Genomic DNA, 22,664 nt, shown 5'->3' on the forward strand with positions numbered 1-22,664 from the left:
TTATGTCAACAGAAAATTTCCTCTTCATGCGTGAAGGGACATGACTGTGAATCTTTTCGTCGTTGTTTTCTTCATGGAATGGCGTTGGCTTCAAGATTTTCATCCTTCCTTTACGTTGATTGTTTGTTGTCTTGAGACGATCGAAAGCAGATGCTGGAGGTTGATCTTTCTTTGATGTGGATATACTTAGCCTTTTGAAGGCTAAAGTTCGAGCAGAAGTAGTCGTTGGACATTGGTCTTCTTCTCCTACCGTGACCATACTCAATCTTTGAAAGACTGAAGATCGAGCACTTAAAGGCTTAATATGATCGAAGATAGAAGTTCTTTGCTTCATTTCTTCTGAGTCTTTGACTTCTTCAGCAGTCACATGATTGTTGTCAACTTCTATTATGCCGACAATGTGACATGCAATAACTTCTGATACTTTCTCTGGATGATTATTGAGAAAGCTTATTGGGAGAAATTCTGCCGAAGTTGCCAGCCGTCGGAATTAAGGGAAGTCCTTGTCTTCTTTCTTAGCAGGCTTAGGCTTCCATGTCATCTTTTTGCCTTTCGTTTTATGAGTCTTGTTTCTTTTTCTATAGTTTCGATAGGAACGCGACTCTGTTTGGGTGGAGTTTGGTTGTCTTCTCTTTCGATGAGTCACTACTATCCACCCTTCGTTGTCATCTTCAACAAGTTCATCTTTCTTTTCGAAATTTTCTGTTTGAATCTCTTGTTGGAACCGAATAACTATAGGCTTGAATTCTCCAAACTAGATCGGGCTTCTTTTTTAGCATGGGACACAAACAGTATTGGAACATTTGAAGTTTTCGCTACTGTAGCGTGATTTGTCTGAGCTACTTCATCCAAATCTAGCTCAATCTTCTTTTCACGAGCCAACTTCATAATTCGTTCCTTCAGCACGAAGCACCTTTCAACTAGGTGACTAATGACCCGATGATACTTGTAGTAGTTAGGATCATCTATTTTTCCTTCTTGTTCCGGCTGTTTACATTTCGGTAGCTGAATAAGTTGCTTCTCTAGTAGCTGCTCCAACATATCTGCCACATCAGAGTCAAGGAATGGATAAACCTTCTCTTGTCATTTTTTAAGAGTTGGACGATGCTTCTTGCCCTCATTGTGTCTTCTTTCAAATTTTGTTTGTTTTCCTTTGGAGAAAAATTTCAGCGGGGTCACATGAACGATCATAGATTCTTTTGTGGCACTACCCACGATCTTTTCAGTGCTCTTGGCATCATTTTTATATTTTCTCCCTTCAGAGACTAGGAAATATTTAGTTCCCCTATTGGCAATGCTCAGCTCCATATCATGAGCGCGTGTTGCCAGCTTTTCAAACGTACGAGGTTTTATCCCTTGTAGGATGTAGAGAAGCTCCCAGTGCATGCCTTGAGTGCATATCTCCACTGCAGATAATTCAGTAAGTCTATCTTTGCAATCCAGACTTAAAGCTCTCCATCGGTTGATGTAATCGATGACTGTCTCTCCCTTCCACTGTTTGGTGTTTGTCAGCTCCATCATGCTAACAATATGCCTTGTACTATAGAAGCGGTTCAGGAACTCCTTTTCTAGTTGTTCCCAACTGTCAATCACTTCTGGCTCCAAATCAGTATACCAATCGAAAGCATTTCCTTTCAAGGTACGGATGAACTGCTTGACTAGCTGGTCTCCTCTGGTTCCTGCATTTTCACAGGTTTCAATGAAGTGTGCAACATGTTGTTTTGGATTGCCCTTTCCATCGAACTGCTGGAACTTTGGAGGTTGATACCTAGCTGGCATTCTCATGTTGTCGATTCTCTTGGTGTATGGCTTGGAGTACATAAAAGAGCTTTGCAACGGTCCTTCGTACTGAGCTCTTATAGAGTTTGTGATCATATCCTAGAGCTGTTGAACTGACAAGGAGGCAACAGAGGTGGATTGTGGTGGCTGACTTTCCTGCAAGACAGTCTTTCCTTTGTCATTGGCTTTTGTAGCTGGGGATTGACTTGATTCAGCAGTATTTCGAAGCTGTATCTGATCTCTTAAAGCAGCGATTTCATGATCTCGCTCCTCTACAGCCTTCATTAGGAGATTTATCTTTACCTCCATCTCTGCCATGGTCGACTCAGTCGTTACGTTAGTCATCATGACAAACACTACATCAAAATGTGATTATTTCTCTGATAGATTAGTAACAGAAGCATAGTTTTCAAACAAGGGATTTTCTTTGATGATGATCCCGCCTTTAGGAAATTCCATCAGCTGGCCCCAAATTTCCTCCGTGATGACAGAGCTTATGTAAGTGTTGCTTGCGACGGTAGCTTTGGATGCAACTTTCTTTGGTGCCATCTGTAGATTTCTTGACTCGGATGACGAGAGAGAGATGAGAGGTAGAGAGGTCCCACTGGGCGTGCCAATTTGTTCACACGAGGTTTCTGGAGAAACGTGTTTCGTGGAGTTGAACTGAAGTTGGTGTTGATGTTGGAGCTGATTTGATGCGATGTGGTTCGATCTCTAATACTTGATCCTCTGATTCTCTCTCAGTTGGGTGAATATGCTTGACTTGGAGAAGGAAAGCACCGAACGTTCTTGAAGTAGAAGTCTTGGAAGCTTGGAGTAGAAGTCTTGGAAGAGTATTTGTGTCTTCAAAGGTCTTCTGCCTTATATGAGTGCAGCTTCAGGAGTCTTGAAAGCTTGAAGTAGAAGTCTTGGAAGAGTATTTGTGTCTTCGAAGGTCTTCTGCCTTATAGGAGTGCAGCTTCAAGAGTCTTGGAAGCTTGAAGTAGAAGTCTTGGAAGAGTATTTGTGTCTTCAAAAGTCTTCTACCTTATAGGAGTGTAGCTTCAGGAGTCTTGAAAGCTTGAAGTAGAAGTCTTGGAAGAGTATTTATGTCTTCAAAGGTCTTCTGCCTTATAGGAGTGCAGCTTCAAGAGTTTTAGAAGCTTGAAGTAGAAGTCTTGGAAGAGTATTTGTGTCTTCAAAGGTCTTCTGCCTTATAGGAGTGCAGCTTCAGGAGTCTTGGAAGCTTGAAGTAGAAGTCTTGGAAGAGTATTTGTGTCTTCAAAGGTCTTCTACCTTATAGGAGTGCAGCTTCAGGAGTCTTGGAAGTCCTCTGCTTGTTAGTGAATGAACTTCTCTATTTATAGAGTTCTTAGGTGGGCTTCGTGGGCTTGGTTGGTCCATGGGCCTGACCCTTAGGCCTGATCTGGAATTTGGGTCTAATTCAACTTTTTTTTTTTTTTTTTTTTTTGTAGTTTGGACTTTAAGCCCAAATAGTAATATCAAATTGGACCAATTTAATATTCATCCGTGACGTCATCGAAACTTGTCTTCAATTCAATTCGAGACATGTGTCAACTTCTAATGGACCCAAAGTCAATGATTTAGAAATTCATTGTTAATTTAGCAAACGACATGGTGATTTGTGATTGGTCCAAAATTTCTCATTCAACAACTATCAATTGTAATTATCCCAAAAAAATCATTTTATTCTTATTCCACATTAGAAAAATGGAAGAATGAGGAGGGTTGCATTCTCTATAAATTAGTCTCAAATCTTCAAGGCTAATTTTAAAATTTAGAATAAAAGTTAATAATATAATATATTTGTAATTTTAGTTTATTGTTTTTTTTTTCTTTTTCTAGTTTAACATTAAGTAGGAACGGAAATTCAAACATTCGATCTTAAAAGAGAGCATTGGTATATTAATGGTTGAATGTCAAGTTAGCTTTTAAATATCACTCTTTTAAGCGACATTTCATTTCGAGTTTAAAAAAAAAGGATGAATTACCTATTTTCTATATTACACCTCGTAATAATCTCTCGATATTTCTTTAAAATTTGTGGTGAGATTAAATAAAATATCCGGTAATAAACTACATTATTACATCATCCTCCAAGCAAATATTTTATCGGTCTAATTCTTTTTTCTCATGATTTCAAGTGGGCTAATCTCAAGATGAGAAGTTATATGATTACAACCTGTACCTTTTTTTTTTCCATATATCAAATGGTTATGAAAGCGTTAGCCACAGTAAATGATCGTTCTTTTAACTATTTTTAAGCAACCATTTGTTTTTAAGACTCGTACATGACACATCTAAAATATAAATGATGAATAATTAAGATAATTAGTAAATGAGATATTAGTAATTGCACTTAATAATTGAGGTTACAAAAACCAGAGAAAACGAATATATTTTGATTTAAGGCTTAAAATTAGATCAAAGTTTACTATATAAAATTTATTTTGTATCATCCAAATTCCCTTTATATATGTACTTTCGGGAAAAGGAAACATATAGTATTCAATTTCATTATAAACATAATCAACTAAACCCTATTCCTTCAAATCCTGAATATACCAATAATTGTGGTAATTCATTATGGCGTCTTTCTCCTATCAATTAGTACTAGGTGAAGAAATAGAATTTTTCACTTTTTTTTTTTGTGAAAATGTGGGGAAAAATATAAGAAATGTCCCTTTGAAATAAAATTAAGTTATGTTATTTATTCTCTTTCACAGGAAAGGATCATATAGAAGAAATATATATATAAAACCAACTACTACAGTGAGTCCAGAGACAACTGAAGGAAAGTATCATTCATAAGAATCTATCCTAGCAAAAACAAATGGAATGGCAAATATCTTGCATTCCTTTGAAGTAACCACAAGAATCTCAACATCTGTCTCAAAATTTGAGATTATTGTAAAAATACATGCTTCTAAAGGGTTGAGGAGAATATGTTTACAACAAATGAAAACTACATTGCTAAGAGTGAGATCTACTAGGAAAGTTTTGAGATCAATTAAGTGAGTGCTCTAACAAGAATGTAAATACAATGAAAGTGAAGCTGACACTTTCAGAGCAGCAACAACTAAACAACAGGTCAGTTTGAAGATTAAAATAAAAGAAATGCTAATCAGTAACGTTATCAGGTGGTGGTTTTTGCAATTGAATATAGTTAGAAAGAGAGAACTTGGGAGGAAGAACTATCAATGGTTCATCACCTCCCATTCTTCTCACTGCCAATCCAAGGGAATAACCCAATGCCCGGGAAACTGATACAGCGACTGCGTTCCCGACTTGACGGTATCTGCAGCATTGGAGAGACTTCAAGATCCGATAAAAAAGATTGATTATACAATTTAGTCTCTAAAAATATCTAACAATTCTCAAAGAACCAAAAATTCAAAAACTAAATGGTCATTTAAAAAAATAAAAAGCTGAGTCTTCCGTCTTTAGAAATTTGACTGGGATGAAGAAAGTACTTCCAAAAACAGCTAGAGATCTATAAGCTGTTAGTAAATCAATCAAGGTGAAAAAAACAATCTAGGTGAAGAAAACACCCTTGTCCCTAGAGCTTTATCAAAGTAACAATTTAGTCTTTAAATTTTAGTTGGTAACGATTTAGTCTTTGTATTTTCAAATTTTTAACAATTTAGTCCATGAACCTTGATAAGTACAATTTAGTCTTTGTACTTTACAATATGTAGAAATTTAGTTCCTATTGTAAAAGAATTCATCAAAATTATGTGTCAATTTTTATTACATGTGACTTAGTCTTTATAGTTTATAGATAGACTTGATTATTTGTCAGCTTTCATTAATCTGATAGACCTCCCATATTTAGGAGGTATGAAAGAAAGGCCAAAAAGAAGAGTGGGGAGAAGGGCACAAATGTAACTGTGGATGAGAATAAAATTAGTTAGAGTGGGGACCACCAAAATCTATAACAAATTCGGTTAGTAGTGGGGGAATTCTATTAGTAGGGAGAGATGACTATTTGCTATAAAGATAGGAATGTAAAGGCAGGGGAGGGTATGAATCTTTTTATTTCAGAATCTATGCTTGTTGAGCTTGTAACCAGGAGGGGGGTCTCGACCTTCCTAGGCTATTTTTGAGCCAAAACAGTAAATATATAATTGAGACACTATCAATCTGGTATCAAAGCCATCCGATTCGTGGGAAAGGGTATAGTGAAAAAGATGGAGGCAAGACTATCAGCTGTGGAGGAACAACTCACCTTACTTCAAGTTGGAATGGAAAATAGGATGGATCAAAGGTTTGGAGAGATGCAGCAGATCACGAAGAGCATGATGACTGCAAAAATCGAAGCATTGGGAGAGTCGATGGAGCAGAAGATCTGGTCGAAGAAATCAGAAACGGCCAAGGAGAAGGAATCGGGGACATCAGAAAGAACAGTGACTGACAGGGGAAAGCAACTGACGAGAGAAGAAAGCGGCAAAAGAAGGGAGGTACCGTTGTTCGATATGCGACTGAGAAAACTGGAAATACCGATATTCAAAGGAGAACCAGGTGAGGATCTGATGGGATAGTTTCACAGAGTTGAAAGGTACTTTGTTGTGAACAGGTTATCGGAGAAGGACAAAATCGAGGCTGCGATCTTGTGTTTGGAAGGGGAGGCTTTAGAGTGGCACCAATGGGAGGAAGAGAGGACGCCGATGGACACATGGGCCAAATTTAAAGAACAACTCCTGCTACGATTCCTACCAGTCAAAGAGGAAGATTGGAGAGCACAGTTTCTCACCTTGAAGCAGGACGGTAGTGTGCGAGCATTCCAGCAGCGATTCGAGCAACTCTAGGGCCGTTGAAGGACCTATCCGATGAAACGCTAGAAAGCAAGTTCGTTAGTGGGCTGAAAGAAGATATTCAAATCGAAATGAGAATGTTCAAATTGATTGGGCTGAAGGAGAAAATGAGGATGGCCCAAATAATAGAAGATACAGAGGAGGCCCGAAGAAAAAAATGGGGCAACCCGAATCTAACAAAATCAACAAGCGTGTCTTCAAACTCGGGGCCCAACTCGACCACGGGTCAACTCGGCTCTAACTCAAGTCAGAACACGCATTCAACTGCCCAAACGATCTCTCTCAACCCAACCCGCACGTCAGGTACGTCTTCAAACTCTGTTACTTTAAAAGACGTCAACGGAAAACCGTTCACGACCGGAGCTTTCAAGCGACTGTCCGACAGTGAGATGCAAATCCAGAGGGATAAGGGACTCTGTTATCGTTGTGAGAAGAAGTATACACCAGGGCACCGATGTAAAAAGGAGGAGCTAAGTATTCTGCTATACCACGATGAGGAGAAAGAAGATGAGACTAAGGAAACAAAGGACGAACCAGTGGAGGCCGAGATGCCCATGACGACTACATTAGAATCCATGGTGGTGGAGGCTAGCGAGCAAAAGGCAGCAGAGCTGTCCCTAAATTCTCTCACAGGGATCGATTCACCCCGAACGATTAAAATCAGGGGAGCTATAGGAGATAGGGACGTGATTGTTCTCATTGACAGTGGTGCCTCACACAACTTCATCGACAACGAACTAGTATCAACCCTGAAACTGCCACAGACACCAACGATAAGTTATGGGATAATGCTGGGAACAGGGACATCAGTGAGGACGACGGGCATTTGCAAAGGGATAATTCTTAATCTCCCTAACTTAACTATTATCAATGACTTCTTTCCCTTGCCCCTGGGCAATGCTGATGTGGTATTGGGAGTGCAATGGCTGATGACTTTAGGACGAGTCGAATGCGATTGGGGAACATCCGAGATGGAATTTCAGGTAGGCGACTGGAGGATACACTTGCAAGGAGAATGCAACCTGATGAAAGCACAAATCTCATTAAAGTTAATGATGAAATTGATAAAAGGAGGGCACCAAGGAATCCTTTTCGAGCTAAACTCGCTCATGACTTCTGAAAAAGATGAAGAGGCGCAATCGATAGTAGAGCTACAACTGGAAATACAAGAGATTCTAGAGAAATACCAAGCCGTTTTCAGATCAGTGGAGGGGCTACCTCCAATGAGGCATCATGAACATCACATTAAACTCAAGCCAAGGGCAGGGCCAGTGAATGTTAGGCCATATAGATACCCACAATTCCAGAAGGACGAGATTGAGAAGCTGGTTGAAGAGATGCTCACTGCCGGGATCATTCAGCCCAGTGTAAGCCCTTTCTCAAGCCCGGTGTTATTAGTAAAGAAGAAGGACGGAAGCTGGCAGTTTTGTGTCGATTATAGGGCGTTAAATCAAGTCACAGTGCCAGACAACTTCCCCATCCCGATGGTTGAACTCCTTGATGAATTGGCCGGTGCACGGATATTCTCAAAGATTGACTTGAAGTTAGGATACCATCAAATCCGAGTGGCCCCCTCAGACATACACAAGATGACATTCCGCACTCATGAAGGCCATTATGAGTTTTTAGTCATGCCATTCGGGTTGAGAAACGCTCCATCTACATTCCAATCGGTAATGAATGATCTCTTGCACCCATACTTAAGAAAATTTGTGTTAGTGTTTTTCGATGATATCTTAATCTACCGCTCTTCTTTATGTGATCATGTGCATCATCTATCCGTGGTGTTGCATGCTTTGGAGGACAACCAATTTATGGCCTATCTTAAGTAGTGTACGTTTGGGGCAAAGCAAATAGATTATTTGGGGCATATCATATCAGAGCAGGGAGTGGCGACAGACCCTTCAAAGGTGGAAGCTATGCTCCAATGGCCGACACCAACAACAGTCAAGCAACTCAGGGGATTCCTTGGGTTAACGAGTTACTACCACAAGTTTGTGTCTCATTATGGTTCGCTGGCTTTCCCTCTAACACAGCAACTCAAGAAGGATAAACCACAGTGGAACAAGGATACTTAGGAGGCCTTCGAGATCTTGAAGCAATGCATAGCCCAACTACCCACCCTCAAGCTCCCTAATCGAAACAGATGCCTCCGGGGTAGGAGTTGGAGTAGTACTAATGAAAGAAAGAAGACCGGTGGCATACTTCAGCAAGGCCCTCCCACCCGTACATCGACTCAAGGCTGCCTACGAACGAGAACTTGCTATAGTCATGGCTATACAGAAGTGGCCCCTATCTATTGAGAAGAAGGTTCATTGTACGAACAGATCAGAAAAGTCTCAAATTCTTATTAGAACAGCGTATCATAGCAGGTGAATACCAGAAATGGGTGGCTAAATTAATAGGATATGAGTTCGAGATAAAGTATAAGAAAGGGATGGAAAACTCAGCCACAGATGCATTGTCTAGGCTGCCTACCACGATGGAAATGACCATGATCAGTGTACTGCACGCCCTCAATTAGGAAGTATTCACGAGTCAAATTGAGCAAGATCCGGAACTAAGAGCAATCAGGGATAACATCAGAGCAGAGCAACCACACCCCCAGGGATATACACTTCAGGGAGAGCTCCTATTATATAAGGAGCGTATTGTACTTCCATCTCAGTACCATTCCATTACTCCTACAAGAATTCCACAACAATCCAATTGGGGGGCACAAGGGGGTAGTGAAAATGTACCAACGATTAAAAAAGGAGTTCTTCTGGACAGGGATGAAGGCAAGGGTAAGGACTTTTGTAGGGGATTGCTCTTTCTGCCAACAAGCCAAGTATTTGGCCTTAGCCCCTGCTAGACTACTCCAACCTCTGCCAATACCCGAGCTCACTTGGCAAGATATCAGCATGGACTTTGTAGAGGGACTGCCGAAATCCGAGGGATATAACTCAATCTTGATAGTGGTTGATAGGCTATCCAAATATGCACACTTCATTGCTCTTCGCCATCCCTACACCGCAGCAACAGTAGCCACTTTGTTCATGAAGGAAGTTGTACGATTACATGGAGTACCAAGAAGCATCATATCTGACAGAGATAAAGTGTTTACTAGCTTATTTTGGGAAGAATTGTTTAAATTGATGGGAACACAACTCAAGAGGAGCTCATCCTATCACCTACAAACGGATGGACAAACGGAAGTGGTCAACCGAGGCTTAGAAACATATCTCCGATGCTTTACCATGGAGACTCCTTCGCAATGGCACAAATGGCTAGCAATGGCTGAATATAATTACAACACATCTTACCACACAGCCATCAAATGTACACCCTACGAGGTATTGTATGGCATACCAACACCTACACTCATCGATTACACACAAGGGAAGGCCACAGTAGGAGAAGTAGACGTCCTACTTAAAAACAGAAATGAGATGCTCAAACAGTTGAAGAAAACATTGGAAGCAATACAACAAAGAATGAAGGCCCTAGCAGATTCAAAACGAAGAGAAGTAAACTTTGAAGTCTCGGATTGGGTGTACATCAAGCTCAAGCCTTACCGCCAAGGATCACTATTGGTGCACAAGCACCCAAAACTAGCATCACACTACATTGGACCTTTTCAGATAACCCAAAAGGTCGGACTAGTGGCATATAAGCTTGATCTATCTTACAATGTCACCATACATCCAGTAATACACGTTTCACAATTAAGGAAGGCCGAGGGAACCATACTACCACGATTCTCTTCACCAACGGTGGGACCATTTGGAAAACAACTAAAACCATTGTTAGTTTTGGGAGTTAGGAAGATTGGTTCAACGATATCATCACCTAATGATTTTGAAGTACTCATACAGTGGGAAGATTTACCAGTAGAAGATCCAACATGGGAAGGAGGAGAACAAATAGCTGAACAATTCCCTAACTTTCACCTTGAGGACAAGGTGGTGCTTTTGGGGGAGGGTAATGATAGACCTCCCATATTTAGGAGGTATGAAAGAAAGGCCAAAAAGAAGAGTGGGGAGAAGGGCACAAATGTAACTGTGGATGAGAATAAAATTAGTTAGAGTGGGGACCACCAAAATCTATAACAAATTCGGTTAGTAGTGGGGGAATTCTGTTAGTAGGGAGAGATGACTATTTGCTATAAAGATAGGAATGTAGAAGCAGAGGAGGGTATGAACTTTTTATTTCAGGGTCTAAGCTTGTTGAGCTTGTAACCAGGAAGGGGGTCTCGACCTTCCTAGGCTATTTTTGAGCCAAAACAGTAAATATATAATTGAGACACTATCATAATCATACTAATATTTTTCAGAATAGAAAGTAAATGGTTGCTTATTGAAGTTTAGGGACTAGTTACAATTTGAAAATATATGGACTCAATCATTAGTAAACTAAAATTTAGGGACTAAGTCACTTTCACGAAAGTTCAGGGGTTAAAAGTAGTGTTTTTTAACCAATCATCTAACTTCTTAGGAAACACAATATTGTTTATCACATAAAAACAAAAGAATGTTTAGGAAAAAAACTTGGTTGATCAAATTTTGTGGTACACTTTTGAGAGGAAGAACATCTGGTCACTCATTCCAAAGTTTAGAGAGTAACAAACAACAAAATGTAGAGAAGAATACTAACCTCTCTTTGACAGACCCAGAGAATCTATAATAATCAGGAAACCCTTGCAATCTTGCATATTCTCTTATGGTGAGGATTCGATCTTGTTCTGGGTGTAATGCTACCTATAATATAAACTAGCAAACACTTAGAACAAGAATCATCTAACGAGATTTAAGAACTCTAGGCTAAATTAACAACGTTTTACTTCTTTTATTTTTTCCCCTTTTTTAATCAAAAATGTTGATTTTTTTTAATTAAATTATAGTTAATATTATTCTCTCTTTCTTTATAATTAAAGAAGAAATAAGAAGTGGATTGATAATCGCTCTCCATTCGTTTTTCTTTGTTATTTTGAGACAAAATAAATAAATTTATTCTTCTTGGAAATTGTATTGAATGATTGAACATTACATGAGTGGTTCGTTTTACCATATTAATATATAAGCTAAAAAGAGGACAAAAGCCAACAATTATAGTTTTAAATATTATTTTAGTCTCCATACTTTTGGATCTAATTTATTTGGGTTCATGTAGTTGAAATATTCACTTTGGTCCACATATTTTTTACTATTGTTCATTTTGGCCTTTATACATTCAAAATATCTATTACTTTTAAAAAGTTATCATCTTAGTCCATTCATTTTCATTTTTCTCTTTTTTTTTAAAATAAAAAATTTAGCTTTAACACTCCCCTAAATTTCTTTAAATATAGCCATCAATCTGTTTTGTTTAATTTAAAATTTTGCAAATATGGATAAGAAAATGTCATTTTTTAAAGAGGTAGTTGCAAATACAACAATCAAATCAAAATTATTAGTAAACATAGCACATTGCAAAAGAATTTACAGATATAGCAAAATTTAGCTCCAGTTTTGGTAGTCTATTAATGATAGTCTCTATGAGCGATAGAGACTATGATTGGTAGGCCTTGCTATGTTTGCAATTCTTTTAAAATGTTGCTATACACTTAATTATTAACCTTAAAAGTGTTACCTATTGTAATTATTGGGACCAAAATCAACATTTTGAATGTATAAAGATCAAAGATGAATAAAAGTTGAAAGTACAAGGACTAAAATAAACATTTCAGCAATCCAGGGACCAAAAAGGGCCAAAACTGAAAGTATGAGACCAAAGTAGCATTAAAACCATAGCATTTCGAAACTTTTCACATATGACAAGCGTAAAAACCATCGACAGAAAGAAGAAACAGAAAAAAAGAAGACAAATGTTATCACATGAACTGTTCAAGAATGGCAATTAGGAGAAGATGAAACCTGATTGTGACAACTTGGGAAAGTCACTACTGTGGGCACCGTTTCATCCCACCACAACCTGCCAAATGGTCTGTGCACGACCAGAATATGAGAGAGAGAGAGATATAGAATCCATAGGAAATATGAGCAGGTACTAGACTGAAAGATAACAAACCTTCTAGACTTCCCTTGTTCAAAAGTGAAAGCATAGTCTGGTACCTGTTTTTTATTTTTAAAAAAACATGGCGGTCAGTTGTTTGGAAGGACTGATATTACAACATCCAAACATAAAGGTGACATTTATAATTATAAAATCCTGTTTCAATCTGCATAAATTTTGTTTACAACCAGCCGTTTCACGTCCACCAAGCCAAAATACAACTTCTATGGTTTTTAAAAAGATTAATTGAATTTGGACCTTAAGTTCTAGTTTCATTCTATTGAATCCCCAATCAATTTAAATTTCTATTTTTAACAATTTGTAGCTAGCTAGGAACATTGGTTTTTGTGATTAAACAAGACTATTTTTATAAACTTTGGTTCTTCTGATTGTGTTCGAGTATTTTTATGATTTTACTGGTTAAACTTTGTGTAATTGATTGGCTGTATTTTCTAGAAAATGCAAATAAGTACGTTTCTAGAAAGTGCTCTGATGAAAGGAGGCAATTGCTTACTCTAGAGTTTCATTAACAGCAGGGAGGTAATAGACTATAAGGCCCATTTGATAGGCAATCTGAAAACAAGGGATTCAATAAAAATAGAATTGTTTTTCATGTTTTCATATATGTATTTGATAGCATATTCGGAAATTAAATTCTAATTTAAAAAATTTTTCAAACTGTGATTGAAAATATATTTAGATATTCACTAAATACTAGGTTGAATATAAACCATTACTAATTAATTTCTGAACTTGTTTTATATCAAAATTTTTGTATAAATTATTATTTTATAATAGCATATAATATATTACATATTTTAAATCTAATAAAAGAATTGAGTTTTTAACATGAAATAGTATAAATGTTATTATTTTTTTTATATTTTTAGTATAATTCTGCATTTTAAAATTTTGAATTCAAAATCTAGATACCCTGAAAATATTAAAAAATTATTTTCAAAATTTGGACTGTTTGGATCACATAATCTAAAAACAGTTGTTGAAAACAGAATTTAAGCTGCCAACCAAACGCATTTTCACTGACCTTAATGAATCTGAAAACATTAAACAAAATCTGAATTGCTTGTTAAATAGGTCCTAAACAACTTGGGAAATTTCACAGTGAATTTAGAGCACTAACCATCGATTTTCCAGATGGTAGTAGTACTTCGTTTTCTGGATCTCTCCGGACAACATTGTCACTCCCCACAATTACACCAGGAAGATCCCTGAAATTTGCCCCCTATATACAATCTTGGTGTAAGAAGGAAGAAGAGCTGAATGATAAATTCAACTGTAAAAATTGTATTCGATTACCTTTCTCTTTGGAATGTTACAAACTCGCAAGTAGTCGTCTTCGCTTAATAAGTGTGGGTGATGGTCATAAAGTGAATCTGTACTTTTGCTGTCTGTTTCACATCCTGTCATCTCTGTTCAAACAATTAAAAACATCAGAAAGAAGAGAAGGAAAGAAATAAGTATCAGTACTTAGTTGTATTTCTGCATGCATATACGGGTTGCAGAAAATGCATCTTTTTTTTGTTTCTTCAATTAATCTTCTTTTTATATCTGTGAGTGTCCGAGCTGCATCTTGACAGGTAGGTGGTTTGGATTGAACCCATGACCTTCTAGTCATTTATCAAGATCATACTCCCTATATATTGCTAGGCCAACTCGCAATGGTTTAACCTTCCTTTTCTTATAAAAACATATATACGGGTTCATTCATTCTCCGAGTTGTTAACAAGGAGTAAGACTTTGAAAATGAAGAAATCAGTTATTTGAATGAAACCCTTCCGGATAGATTATAGTAATTGAAAGGATTGTCCTAGAAAGATAATGATATTATCACCATATTTAGACGATCTTATATATCTTTGGAATTCTGTTTCAGGCGGCTTTTGATATGGCATTTTTTCCCGAGACTCTGAATTCAAGACCTGCAGAAATTAACCAAACGGAATATCAAAATGATCCTTTTGATTAGATGATAAAGGAATAGAATTTAAAGTCCAAAATAGTTAAAGTACTGCTGGGAGATCAGAGATGGCGTCTTGAAGAAGAACAGCTTTTTCAAGTTCACGGGGCTGGTCCTCATCATAAGCAACCGTATTTCGCTGCAAATATGGGCCAAAAAAGTACAAATATCAAATTAAAGTAAATGGAAAAATCACATATTCACTTGCTCCAACAAAGATTACCTCAAACTCAGGTGGGGGCCAATATCTAACAATTACTTCATGCGTCGGAAGTGGAAATTGAGGCAATTTCTACATGTGACAAATGAAACTTAGTGAAAAGAATGTGTAGAGAATTCGAATTAGATAAAGATCATAAGTTCCTGACTAGATTCGACCTAACTATCACAATGGAAAGAGTAAATTTCACCTCACTAGGATGGGCACCCCAAAGGAAAACACGCAACCGAAACTGTGGGAGGCCGAAACATCCAGCAGCTATTGTTCCAAGTCTTGCTTGGTAATTCATATGTACCAAACGACTCACTGCATATCGTCCAAGAGAAGCTTGATTGAATCTCAAAATGTCAGTCACATTTTCCATCAATACATATTTAGGCTTTAAAAACTTCACTATATCCATGAAGATAACTATCTGGCGATTTCGTTCATCATCCATGGGACAGTCGACATTTCTAAAGCGATTATAGCCACTGATCCCTTGGCAAGGAGGACCTCCACAAATAACATCAACATCTCCCTGACATAACTCACTCATTAGAGTCGAATGAAAAAATCATACTTAATAGTACTGTAGAAAATTATTCCCACTTACAAAGTAAATAGGACTACTTACAGGGAGTGGCAAAATTTTTTGTCTCAAACCTCTTTTCACAAAATCCCGAATTGCTTCCTGGCAGTTGCTGCAGAAGACAAATGATGAGGGGAAATACAGATAAAATGGTTGGTAAAATAAATGTGAAAATCAATAAAGAATAAAAATGGGTATCAACCTTAAACCTTCAATTGGTTCCCATGTATCTTCACTTCGACCATAGCCTTTCCAATGCACCTGATGAAATACAGAATATTTGATGAATGTAAGAAAACTACCAAAATAACAAACACAGATTCACACCTCCCAATAACAAATGAATCATCATATCTTCTAAATCAGTTTGAACAAGTTAATGTGCTTAAAAGGTGGAGTTTAGAAGTGGCAGTTTATGAATTTATTCAATTGAAAATGTACTTCAAATAGCAGACATAAATCACTCTACGATATATACAATTGAGAACTAGAAGCAATATATTCAATGACTCTTCTAATGAGCCAGAATTTGGAAGACTGGAAAAAGGAACACAGGAAGAAAAATTGAGGACTAAGTAGAGAAGAAGAAAAGTGGACAAATTCACCATTATGTTCCAATAGAAAGAGGTATATCATTTACCATAAATTTTAATCCACGCTTGCCTGTTCTGGTTGGATCACCATAACAAATGTCAACTAAGCTCGAGACCTCAAACTCAGAAGTTGGAAGTTCATCTTCATCATTGGGGGACGTCAAATTATTATCAGGTTTTGACCTTAATTGTCGTGATCTCTCTGATTCATTTGCCTTATAACGTTTACATAGTTTTTCCCACTCCTTTAATAAGTCCAGAAAATCCTCAGCAGTTTCATTTCTGACCTATTACAAAACAAAGTTCCATTTTAAATATCTAAAATAACCAAGGAAACAATTTTCTAAAATTCAATACATAATGATCCATACTCACATGTGTTTCTGGATGATTCAGTCTCAAGCTCTCACATGCAGCCTTACGGTTATCAACAGCCCATCTCTAAGACAAGGATAAATCTTAAAATTGAATGAAGTTGAATGTGCTGAAGACAGAAAAAGTTTTAACTGCCCAGAATATAAAAAGAAAGCATAAGATGGCTACCGTAATGAGGTCAACAGAAGAATGTTTGGCACCAAGGCATAGTCCAGTCGACATTCCCCCACATCCCGCAAAGAGATCTAATAATTCTAACTCCGCCTTCTTGGGAATATTCTCCAAAATGTTCAATGAGGATGATACATGAGAAGTTTCAATGCGGTTGGTTGGTGCTGTGTCAATATTCTTAAGGGATTCATCTAATGGAAAATAAAACATGCAGAACTCTACTTATCAGATAAGACAATTCAACATAAAACTGTGCACTAAAAGTAAAAATAAAAATTGCACAAATGAGATAACTGTTGAATGAAGATTTTTAAATAGAACTAAAGAAAGAGAAAAAATTCACAGCTGTCATGAAAAAAAAGAAAAACATAGAAAACCAGCACTCTATACTTTCTACCATCCTTGGTCTACAAACAAAAACCATTCCCAACCCTTTGCAGTACTCAATCTTTTGACTTCATAAAATTTGTAACTTGGGTTGCCACCAGATTTATTACTCCATTGGTAACAGAAGTAAGAAATTTGGCAAAGAAAAAATTATTGAACTGACTTTAGAGGGGGAAAAAACACAGAAAAGTTGAGTATGGAGACCAAATTGAAGCATTCCAAGTGTAAAATTTAAATCTCATTTTAAAAGTATCCATTAATAGTTAAGAATCAAGAAGCGCCACTTATTTCAACCAAATGATATTATATGCCCAATAATAAATACACTCACCATCTTTCAAGGTGCGAAAAGCCGAATAGTCTACGCAGTATTCCATGTCATAATAGAAATCAAATGAAGATGCAGAGTTTGATTTCTGACCTACCTGCAACAAGTGCACGTCAGTTCTGAAGGGGATAAGCCCTTACATGCCTACAACAATGTTCAAAAATAGTGGTGGCACTGTCAAATAAAATCAAGTTTGAGATAGAGGGATCGTGAAGCATGCATACCCTGGGTTTTACACGTTTAATATTAACTTTTGAAACAATACAATCTAATGGATTGTCATTCATAACCGTTGAATAAAATAAACGCCTTGGGTCATGAAAAGCACCCTCTTCCTGTATAACCTGAGAAATGAATTAAGATTACTTTAAGATACACCTAGGAACAGTTGAATAATTAGTTATTAATACTCCTAGGAAATTTTACTCACTGTATCTTCTACTCTATAAAACCATTGTCCTCTGAAATAATTTTCCCCATCTGTTGTCTTGAAAAATTCTATAATCGTCCCAACATGATTTTTTTCTCCTTCACCCTGTAGCCAAAGCTTAGCATTGAGCATTATCATATGAAATACAAGATGATCTATCGTCGAGAGAGAACTCAAAAACTCTCCTCATGCAACATTTGTCATCTGATCCTCAACATGATTTAGCAATGAAATAATATACCAAATTTAAGGGGAAAAACAACAAGATAGAGATATCCTTTTCTCCTCATGAGAAGGATAACGTCAATTTGATTGCGAATTAAGATTATACAAACTTATATTTCATACTGAATGCAATGCTCAACATGTTTCAACAATGAAACAAAATGCTCATGGAAGTGCAAAAACCAGTATTGAAATAGAGGTCATTTACCTTGATGTATACACAATCTCCAAGACTGAAAACAGTATTTCCAATATTAGCTTGAGTATAATGGCAATCCACATTAACCACAATCATATCTTCATCATCATCACTGTAAAACATGGTAATATGAAATGATTGGCTGAAGTGAAACACAATTCTTAATTAAAAAAGAACTCAAATATTATAAAACCACTTAAAGGATAGGCTTAAGAACTAATTATGCCTCACCTTTCTCTCACCTTTCGCTCCTTAGAAATTTGATTCTGCATGTTCCAGAACAATTATGATCAGGATACAAATTTGACGGGTAGTGCAAAGCACATTGGATAGAACTATATAAAACAAACTTTCCAATTAATGAGATACATTAATGCAAAAATCAGATCAGGAATATTACTACGAAGATAGTATGAAAGACAAAACACAAAAAGCAAGCCATAAAATGGCAATTCAAATTAACCAAATGATTATCACAAAGGCATTATGGGAACAAAAAGAACACGACTCCAAAAGTATTTTTATCACATACTATAAGAATTAATATTCACGATTAGAGATTTAAAAGAAGTGAACTGTTTTATTGAAATACTTAGTATTAAAATAACTCATACCAAAGAAAAGCATTTCAACTTTGTTTTCAAGGAACAGATATCAAAGACTCCACAAAGTGTGGTTCTTAGATTTCTGATTACCAAAATGAAATATTAGTACGGGTAGGCAAGCTGTAGATTGTAAATAAACAGACAATTACCTTCATTTCATAGCGCCATTTCCATCTCTGTTGAGCCTCATCAGCAGGAACCGGATCTCCAACAAAGAAAGAAGCCATTTTGCGTATGTTATTTTTCTTGTCAGCACCAGAAGAATTCCTAATTTTCTCCAGAGGATACTCTATCCCCGACTCTAGAAGTTCAGAGGAAGAATATCTGATTTTACTAGTTTCAGTCCCACATGCAAACGTGGACATTTGATTATCTAAGGACTTGGATTGCTCATTGCCACATGAAGATAATGAAGGTCTTGGAGATCTACTTAATGGCTTGTCACTACAATAATCAACATTGCAATTACATTTAAAGTCCGAGGAAAGCCTTGGAGACCTTCTTAAAAGCTTCTCAGCAACTAAATGAGAGTTGCAACTGAAGACTTTAGGTTCTTCTTTGTGATTTCTACACAGTAAGCAAAGTGATGGTTCGTCATCTATCTTGTGACAAAATCCTCCTTCGAGATTTGAAGTTCCCAACATCGAAGAAATTAGTGCTTCATTAATCTCTTCTTGCTTTAAGAAAGATAATTCTTCTGTGTCTAATTTTCTTGATGAATTCATTTCAGCGTAGACTGTCAATGATAATGCATCAAAGCTGTCTTTCTTGGGAGATTTAAGCTTTCTTGAGGAAATCTTCTTCGATGAAGATATATTACATCCAAGTTCATTTTCTACTTGATTAGATGAAAATCTTGGAGATCTCTTAGTGGACTTCTGTTCCATGCCCACCACATTTTTAACTACATTCTTCCCCGCTCTTTGTCAACAAGATGCAAAATTCAATTAGAAATGAAATTTAGATTCAGCTGCATTGATCCAATACTAACCCCAAATAAAAGTTTGTAGATCACTCACTTATAGGTCAAGCATTTTTCAGTAGCCTTTTCACCCTGTAAAATTTAGTTTTCCAATTCAGCAGTAAAACAAATCCGTTCAATAAGCTCGTCACCAAGAAACAGATGATAAAGTAACTCGCAACGCTTGTAGGCCATACAGTAACAGTAGCAGCATCAACAAGAAGTTCAGACTTCAAGAATTGCCGGAATACCTTTTAATCATAATTGAAATAAATTGCTGGATTACTCTATTAAACAATTATATTTCTTTCACCAACATTGATTTATTTTCAGAGGCATTGAACAAATAATCTATTTAAAAAGACATATTTTCATTTCACTAGACTACCATTCAGAGTGTTAGTTTAACAAATGATGACGTAATAACTTGTTGTAACTAATTAAAATTAATTTGTCTTTGAACTTACTGACTTCTATTATTTTTTATACTGCGTGAAAGAAATATTCAACTGACCTTCACAATTGGCGGCTTATTGTTATTAAGTGTAGTAAGTAGCTGTATATTTTACCGCTGGCTTATAATTTTAATATTAAGGTCATTCAGTGACTATTGTTCTTTAGTTGTTGGTTATAAAAAAAAATTAAGTTTCGAAATGCTACTCTCACTTTGTGTTTTTTTTTTTTTTTCCTCTTTTTGACCCAAAGAATATTTCAAAATCTAAACTAAGTTATAAAAAATTGAAGGGAAAAAAAAAACAATTTTAAAAAACTTGTTTGTCGTTTTAAAATTTGTCCCACAATTTAAAAGTTTTTTAAAAAATGTGAAAAGTTTTAGTTAAATAATAATGATGAAAAAAACACATCACTTATCAAGCGGACATTTACAACAAAATTTTGAAATGTCTTGTCAATTAATCAGCAAAAATAAAATGATGTGATTATTGTTACTTACACATTATTTTTATAATTAATATGTTTGACCTATAATTATTTCAATTAAACTATATTCAATTTAAACCATCTATTAAAGTTATCTCTAAGAAATGTCAATGCATCAATTTTATATATGTTTAGACTTTTTCAAATGTGATTAGAATTGATGTATAAATAATTTTATTAAAAAAAATCAGAACCAAAAGTCCAAATTGATTCTCATATAAAAATTTAGAAACTTAATTTAAGTGGTTTATTCAATGTAAGAAAAGTTAAAAATAATAACAAACGTTCGAATTTTAAATTTATACAATTATTAGTTTAAGGTTTGCAATTTCCAACTTTAAGAATATTTCTCTCTTAATCTTTTTTATTAAGAAACACACAAAACTATTAGAAAACAACTATAGTTTTTAACAAGTCAGTCTACAGCCGGTAATGCCATGTGTCTTGTTCATGATTGGATATGGATACCAATTAAAAGGATAACCTTTTAAAGGGAAAAAAAATAAAACTTTCCTCAGGAAATTTCTTCAATAATGATTCGATTTTCCCGCTGAGTATCTACCGATACGAAAACGCTATTCGTACTCTTAATAAATCCTTTCGAAACCGTCAAGTTCGTCAGAAGAATACTTAGCATGAAATCATCGCATGTGGGAGGGGGGGAAATGCATGAGTAAATTTTAAATTCTAGAAATCTGCGCTGTTACCAAATTGAAACAGTTCTCGAAGAGAACGCTTCCTATATTTCAAAATCCAAAATAAGGAAAATTCGGAAGCCAGCTAAATCCCGAATACAGCTTTTATTAGGGTTTCGCGTTCAATTTGGACGTCATACGTTCAATTTGATTTAATTGGTCAAAATCAGGACGAGAAAATGCAATAATAAAGGAAGAAAACAGTATTTGGCACCTGATTGAAGCCGCATTTCCTCTCCTCGACGTTAATTGAGTCGAATCGAGGAGAGCGTCTCAAGGATCTCAGCTCGGCTGATTCCGTTGCAAATCTTCCTGAATCGCTGATCTTCCTCCTCTTCTTCGACGTCGTTCTTGCAGACAACTCCTCCATTTTCTCTCCATTCCCGCTCCCGGACACGTTGAACCGTGGCGACCTTCTCAAACTACCAGCATCCATCGACAACAATTTGCATTTCTTTAGAGGTAGCTTACCAGCTCCATCTCCATTTCCACTAGCCAATCCGGGATGTAGCCTCGGTGACCTCCTCTGGCAACTCTCATTCACTAACAATCCAACATGCAGATCAGGAGAAGAGCCAGAACGAGCTCTTTTACCGCTATTTCTAGCCACATTCTGCGGACGAACATCCACAGGACTAAGACTAAACCTTGGTGACCTTCTGAAACCAGCCGCCATCGAAATCTTAGGGTTAAGAACAGCCAGCGGCACCGGAGTGTGATCGGCGACGGCATTGTTCTCGTACGGCACAAGCTGCAGAGATCTGAACTTCGAAGTAGCTAATTCCGAGTTCGATTTGGATTTCGATCTGGATTTTAACGGCGACGGCATTGTACACTGTAAAACTGAAGAACCGCAGGTCTAGTCTGAGAAATTCACGGAAACGAGAGAAGAAGAGTGGTTAGAGAAGCGGCCGGCGGGGGCCGGAGGAGGATGAGGAGGACGATGGGACTGAGTCACAGTTCGCTTACTGAAATTCTGAAAATAGCGAAAGAAAGTGGAATCACGGTTTTTTATGTGAAGTACTTGTTGAATTCAAACGAAAGAGATGATCCTATGTGGCCGGGTCTATCTTAATGAAACCTGTGCACTGACTTTCTGATGTAAAATTAAATAGGGGAAGTTACAATAGGCTCCGTCAACGGATTTCGCAATTAAATGACGAAACAATATACAAACGAATCATTTTTTTCCCTCTCTCTCAATAGAAAACTACCATTTTGATACCTCTAATTTAGACGGGGAATATGCTTTCTTTTTTCTTTTCCTTTTCTTTTGCTTCTTTCTCTTTCTTAAAATAGATTTTCGGTTTCTAGATTTTGCTCGTTTAGTTTTTATTTTATCCCTAAATTTTGATATATTA

The 22,664-nt window shown here is 36.6% G+C and overlaps 1 protein-coding gene and 1 pseudogene across 2 annotated transcripts; both read right to left on the reverse strand.

Annotated features, from left to right (window-relative positions):
• Positions 1-732: 732 nt before the first annotated feature.
• Positions 733-2,328, reverse strand: LOC150032292 (uncharacterized; annotated as a pseudogene).
• Positions 2,329-4,615: 2,287 nt separating this feature from the next.
• On the reverse strand, positions 4,616-22,300 carry LOC120069462 (DNA (cytosine-5)-methyltransferase CMT3-like). Of its 2 annotated transcripts, none has more exons than XM_039021228.2 (23): positions 21,518-22,300; positions 19,728-19,762; positions 18,858-19,629; positions 18,335-18,369; positions 18,113-18,215; positions 17,680-17,784; positions 17,474-17,593; positions 17,253-17,346; positions 16,532-16,725; positions 16,364-16,429; positions 16,036-16,275; positions 15,598-15,656; positions 15,441-15,507; positions 15,015-15,344; positions 14,828-14,896; positions 14,657-14,743; positions 14,479-14,566; positions 13,944-14,056; positions 13,768-13,869; positions 12,642-12,685; positions 12,488-12,557; positions 11,229-11,332; positions 4,616-5,077 (listed from the first exon to the last, which is right to left on the reverse strand). In XM_039021228.2, exons 1-23 carry the CDS (start codon positions 22,130-22,132, stop codon positions 4,900-4,902), a joined length of 3,690 nt encoding a protein of 1,229 aa, XP_038877156.1. In that variant the 5' UTR covers positions 22,133-22,300; the 3' UTR covers positions 4,616-4,899. The 2 variants fall into 2 exon arrangements, with proteins under 2 accessions (XP_038877156.1, XP_090163649.1); XM_090307523.1 differs by having other exon boundaries at positions 16,532-16,752.
• Positions 22,301-22,664: the final 364 nt, after the last annotated feature.

The sequence above is a fragment of the Benincasa hispida genome, chromosome 11 (assembly GCF_027475165.1).
Source record: "Benincasa hispida cultivar pf3 chromosome 11, pf3_genome.v1.1, whole genome shotgun sequence".
Taxonomy (NCBI): domain Eukaryota; kingdom Viridiplantae; phylum Streptophyta; class Magnoliopsida; order Cucurbitales; family Cucurbitaceae; genus Benincasa; species Benincasa hispida.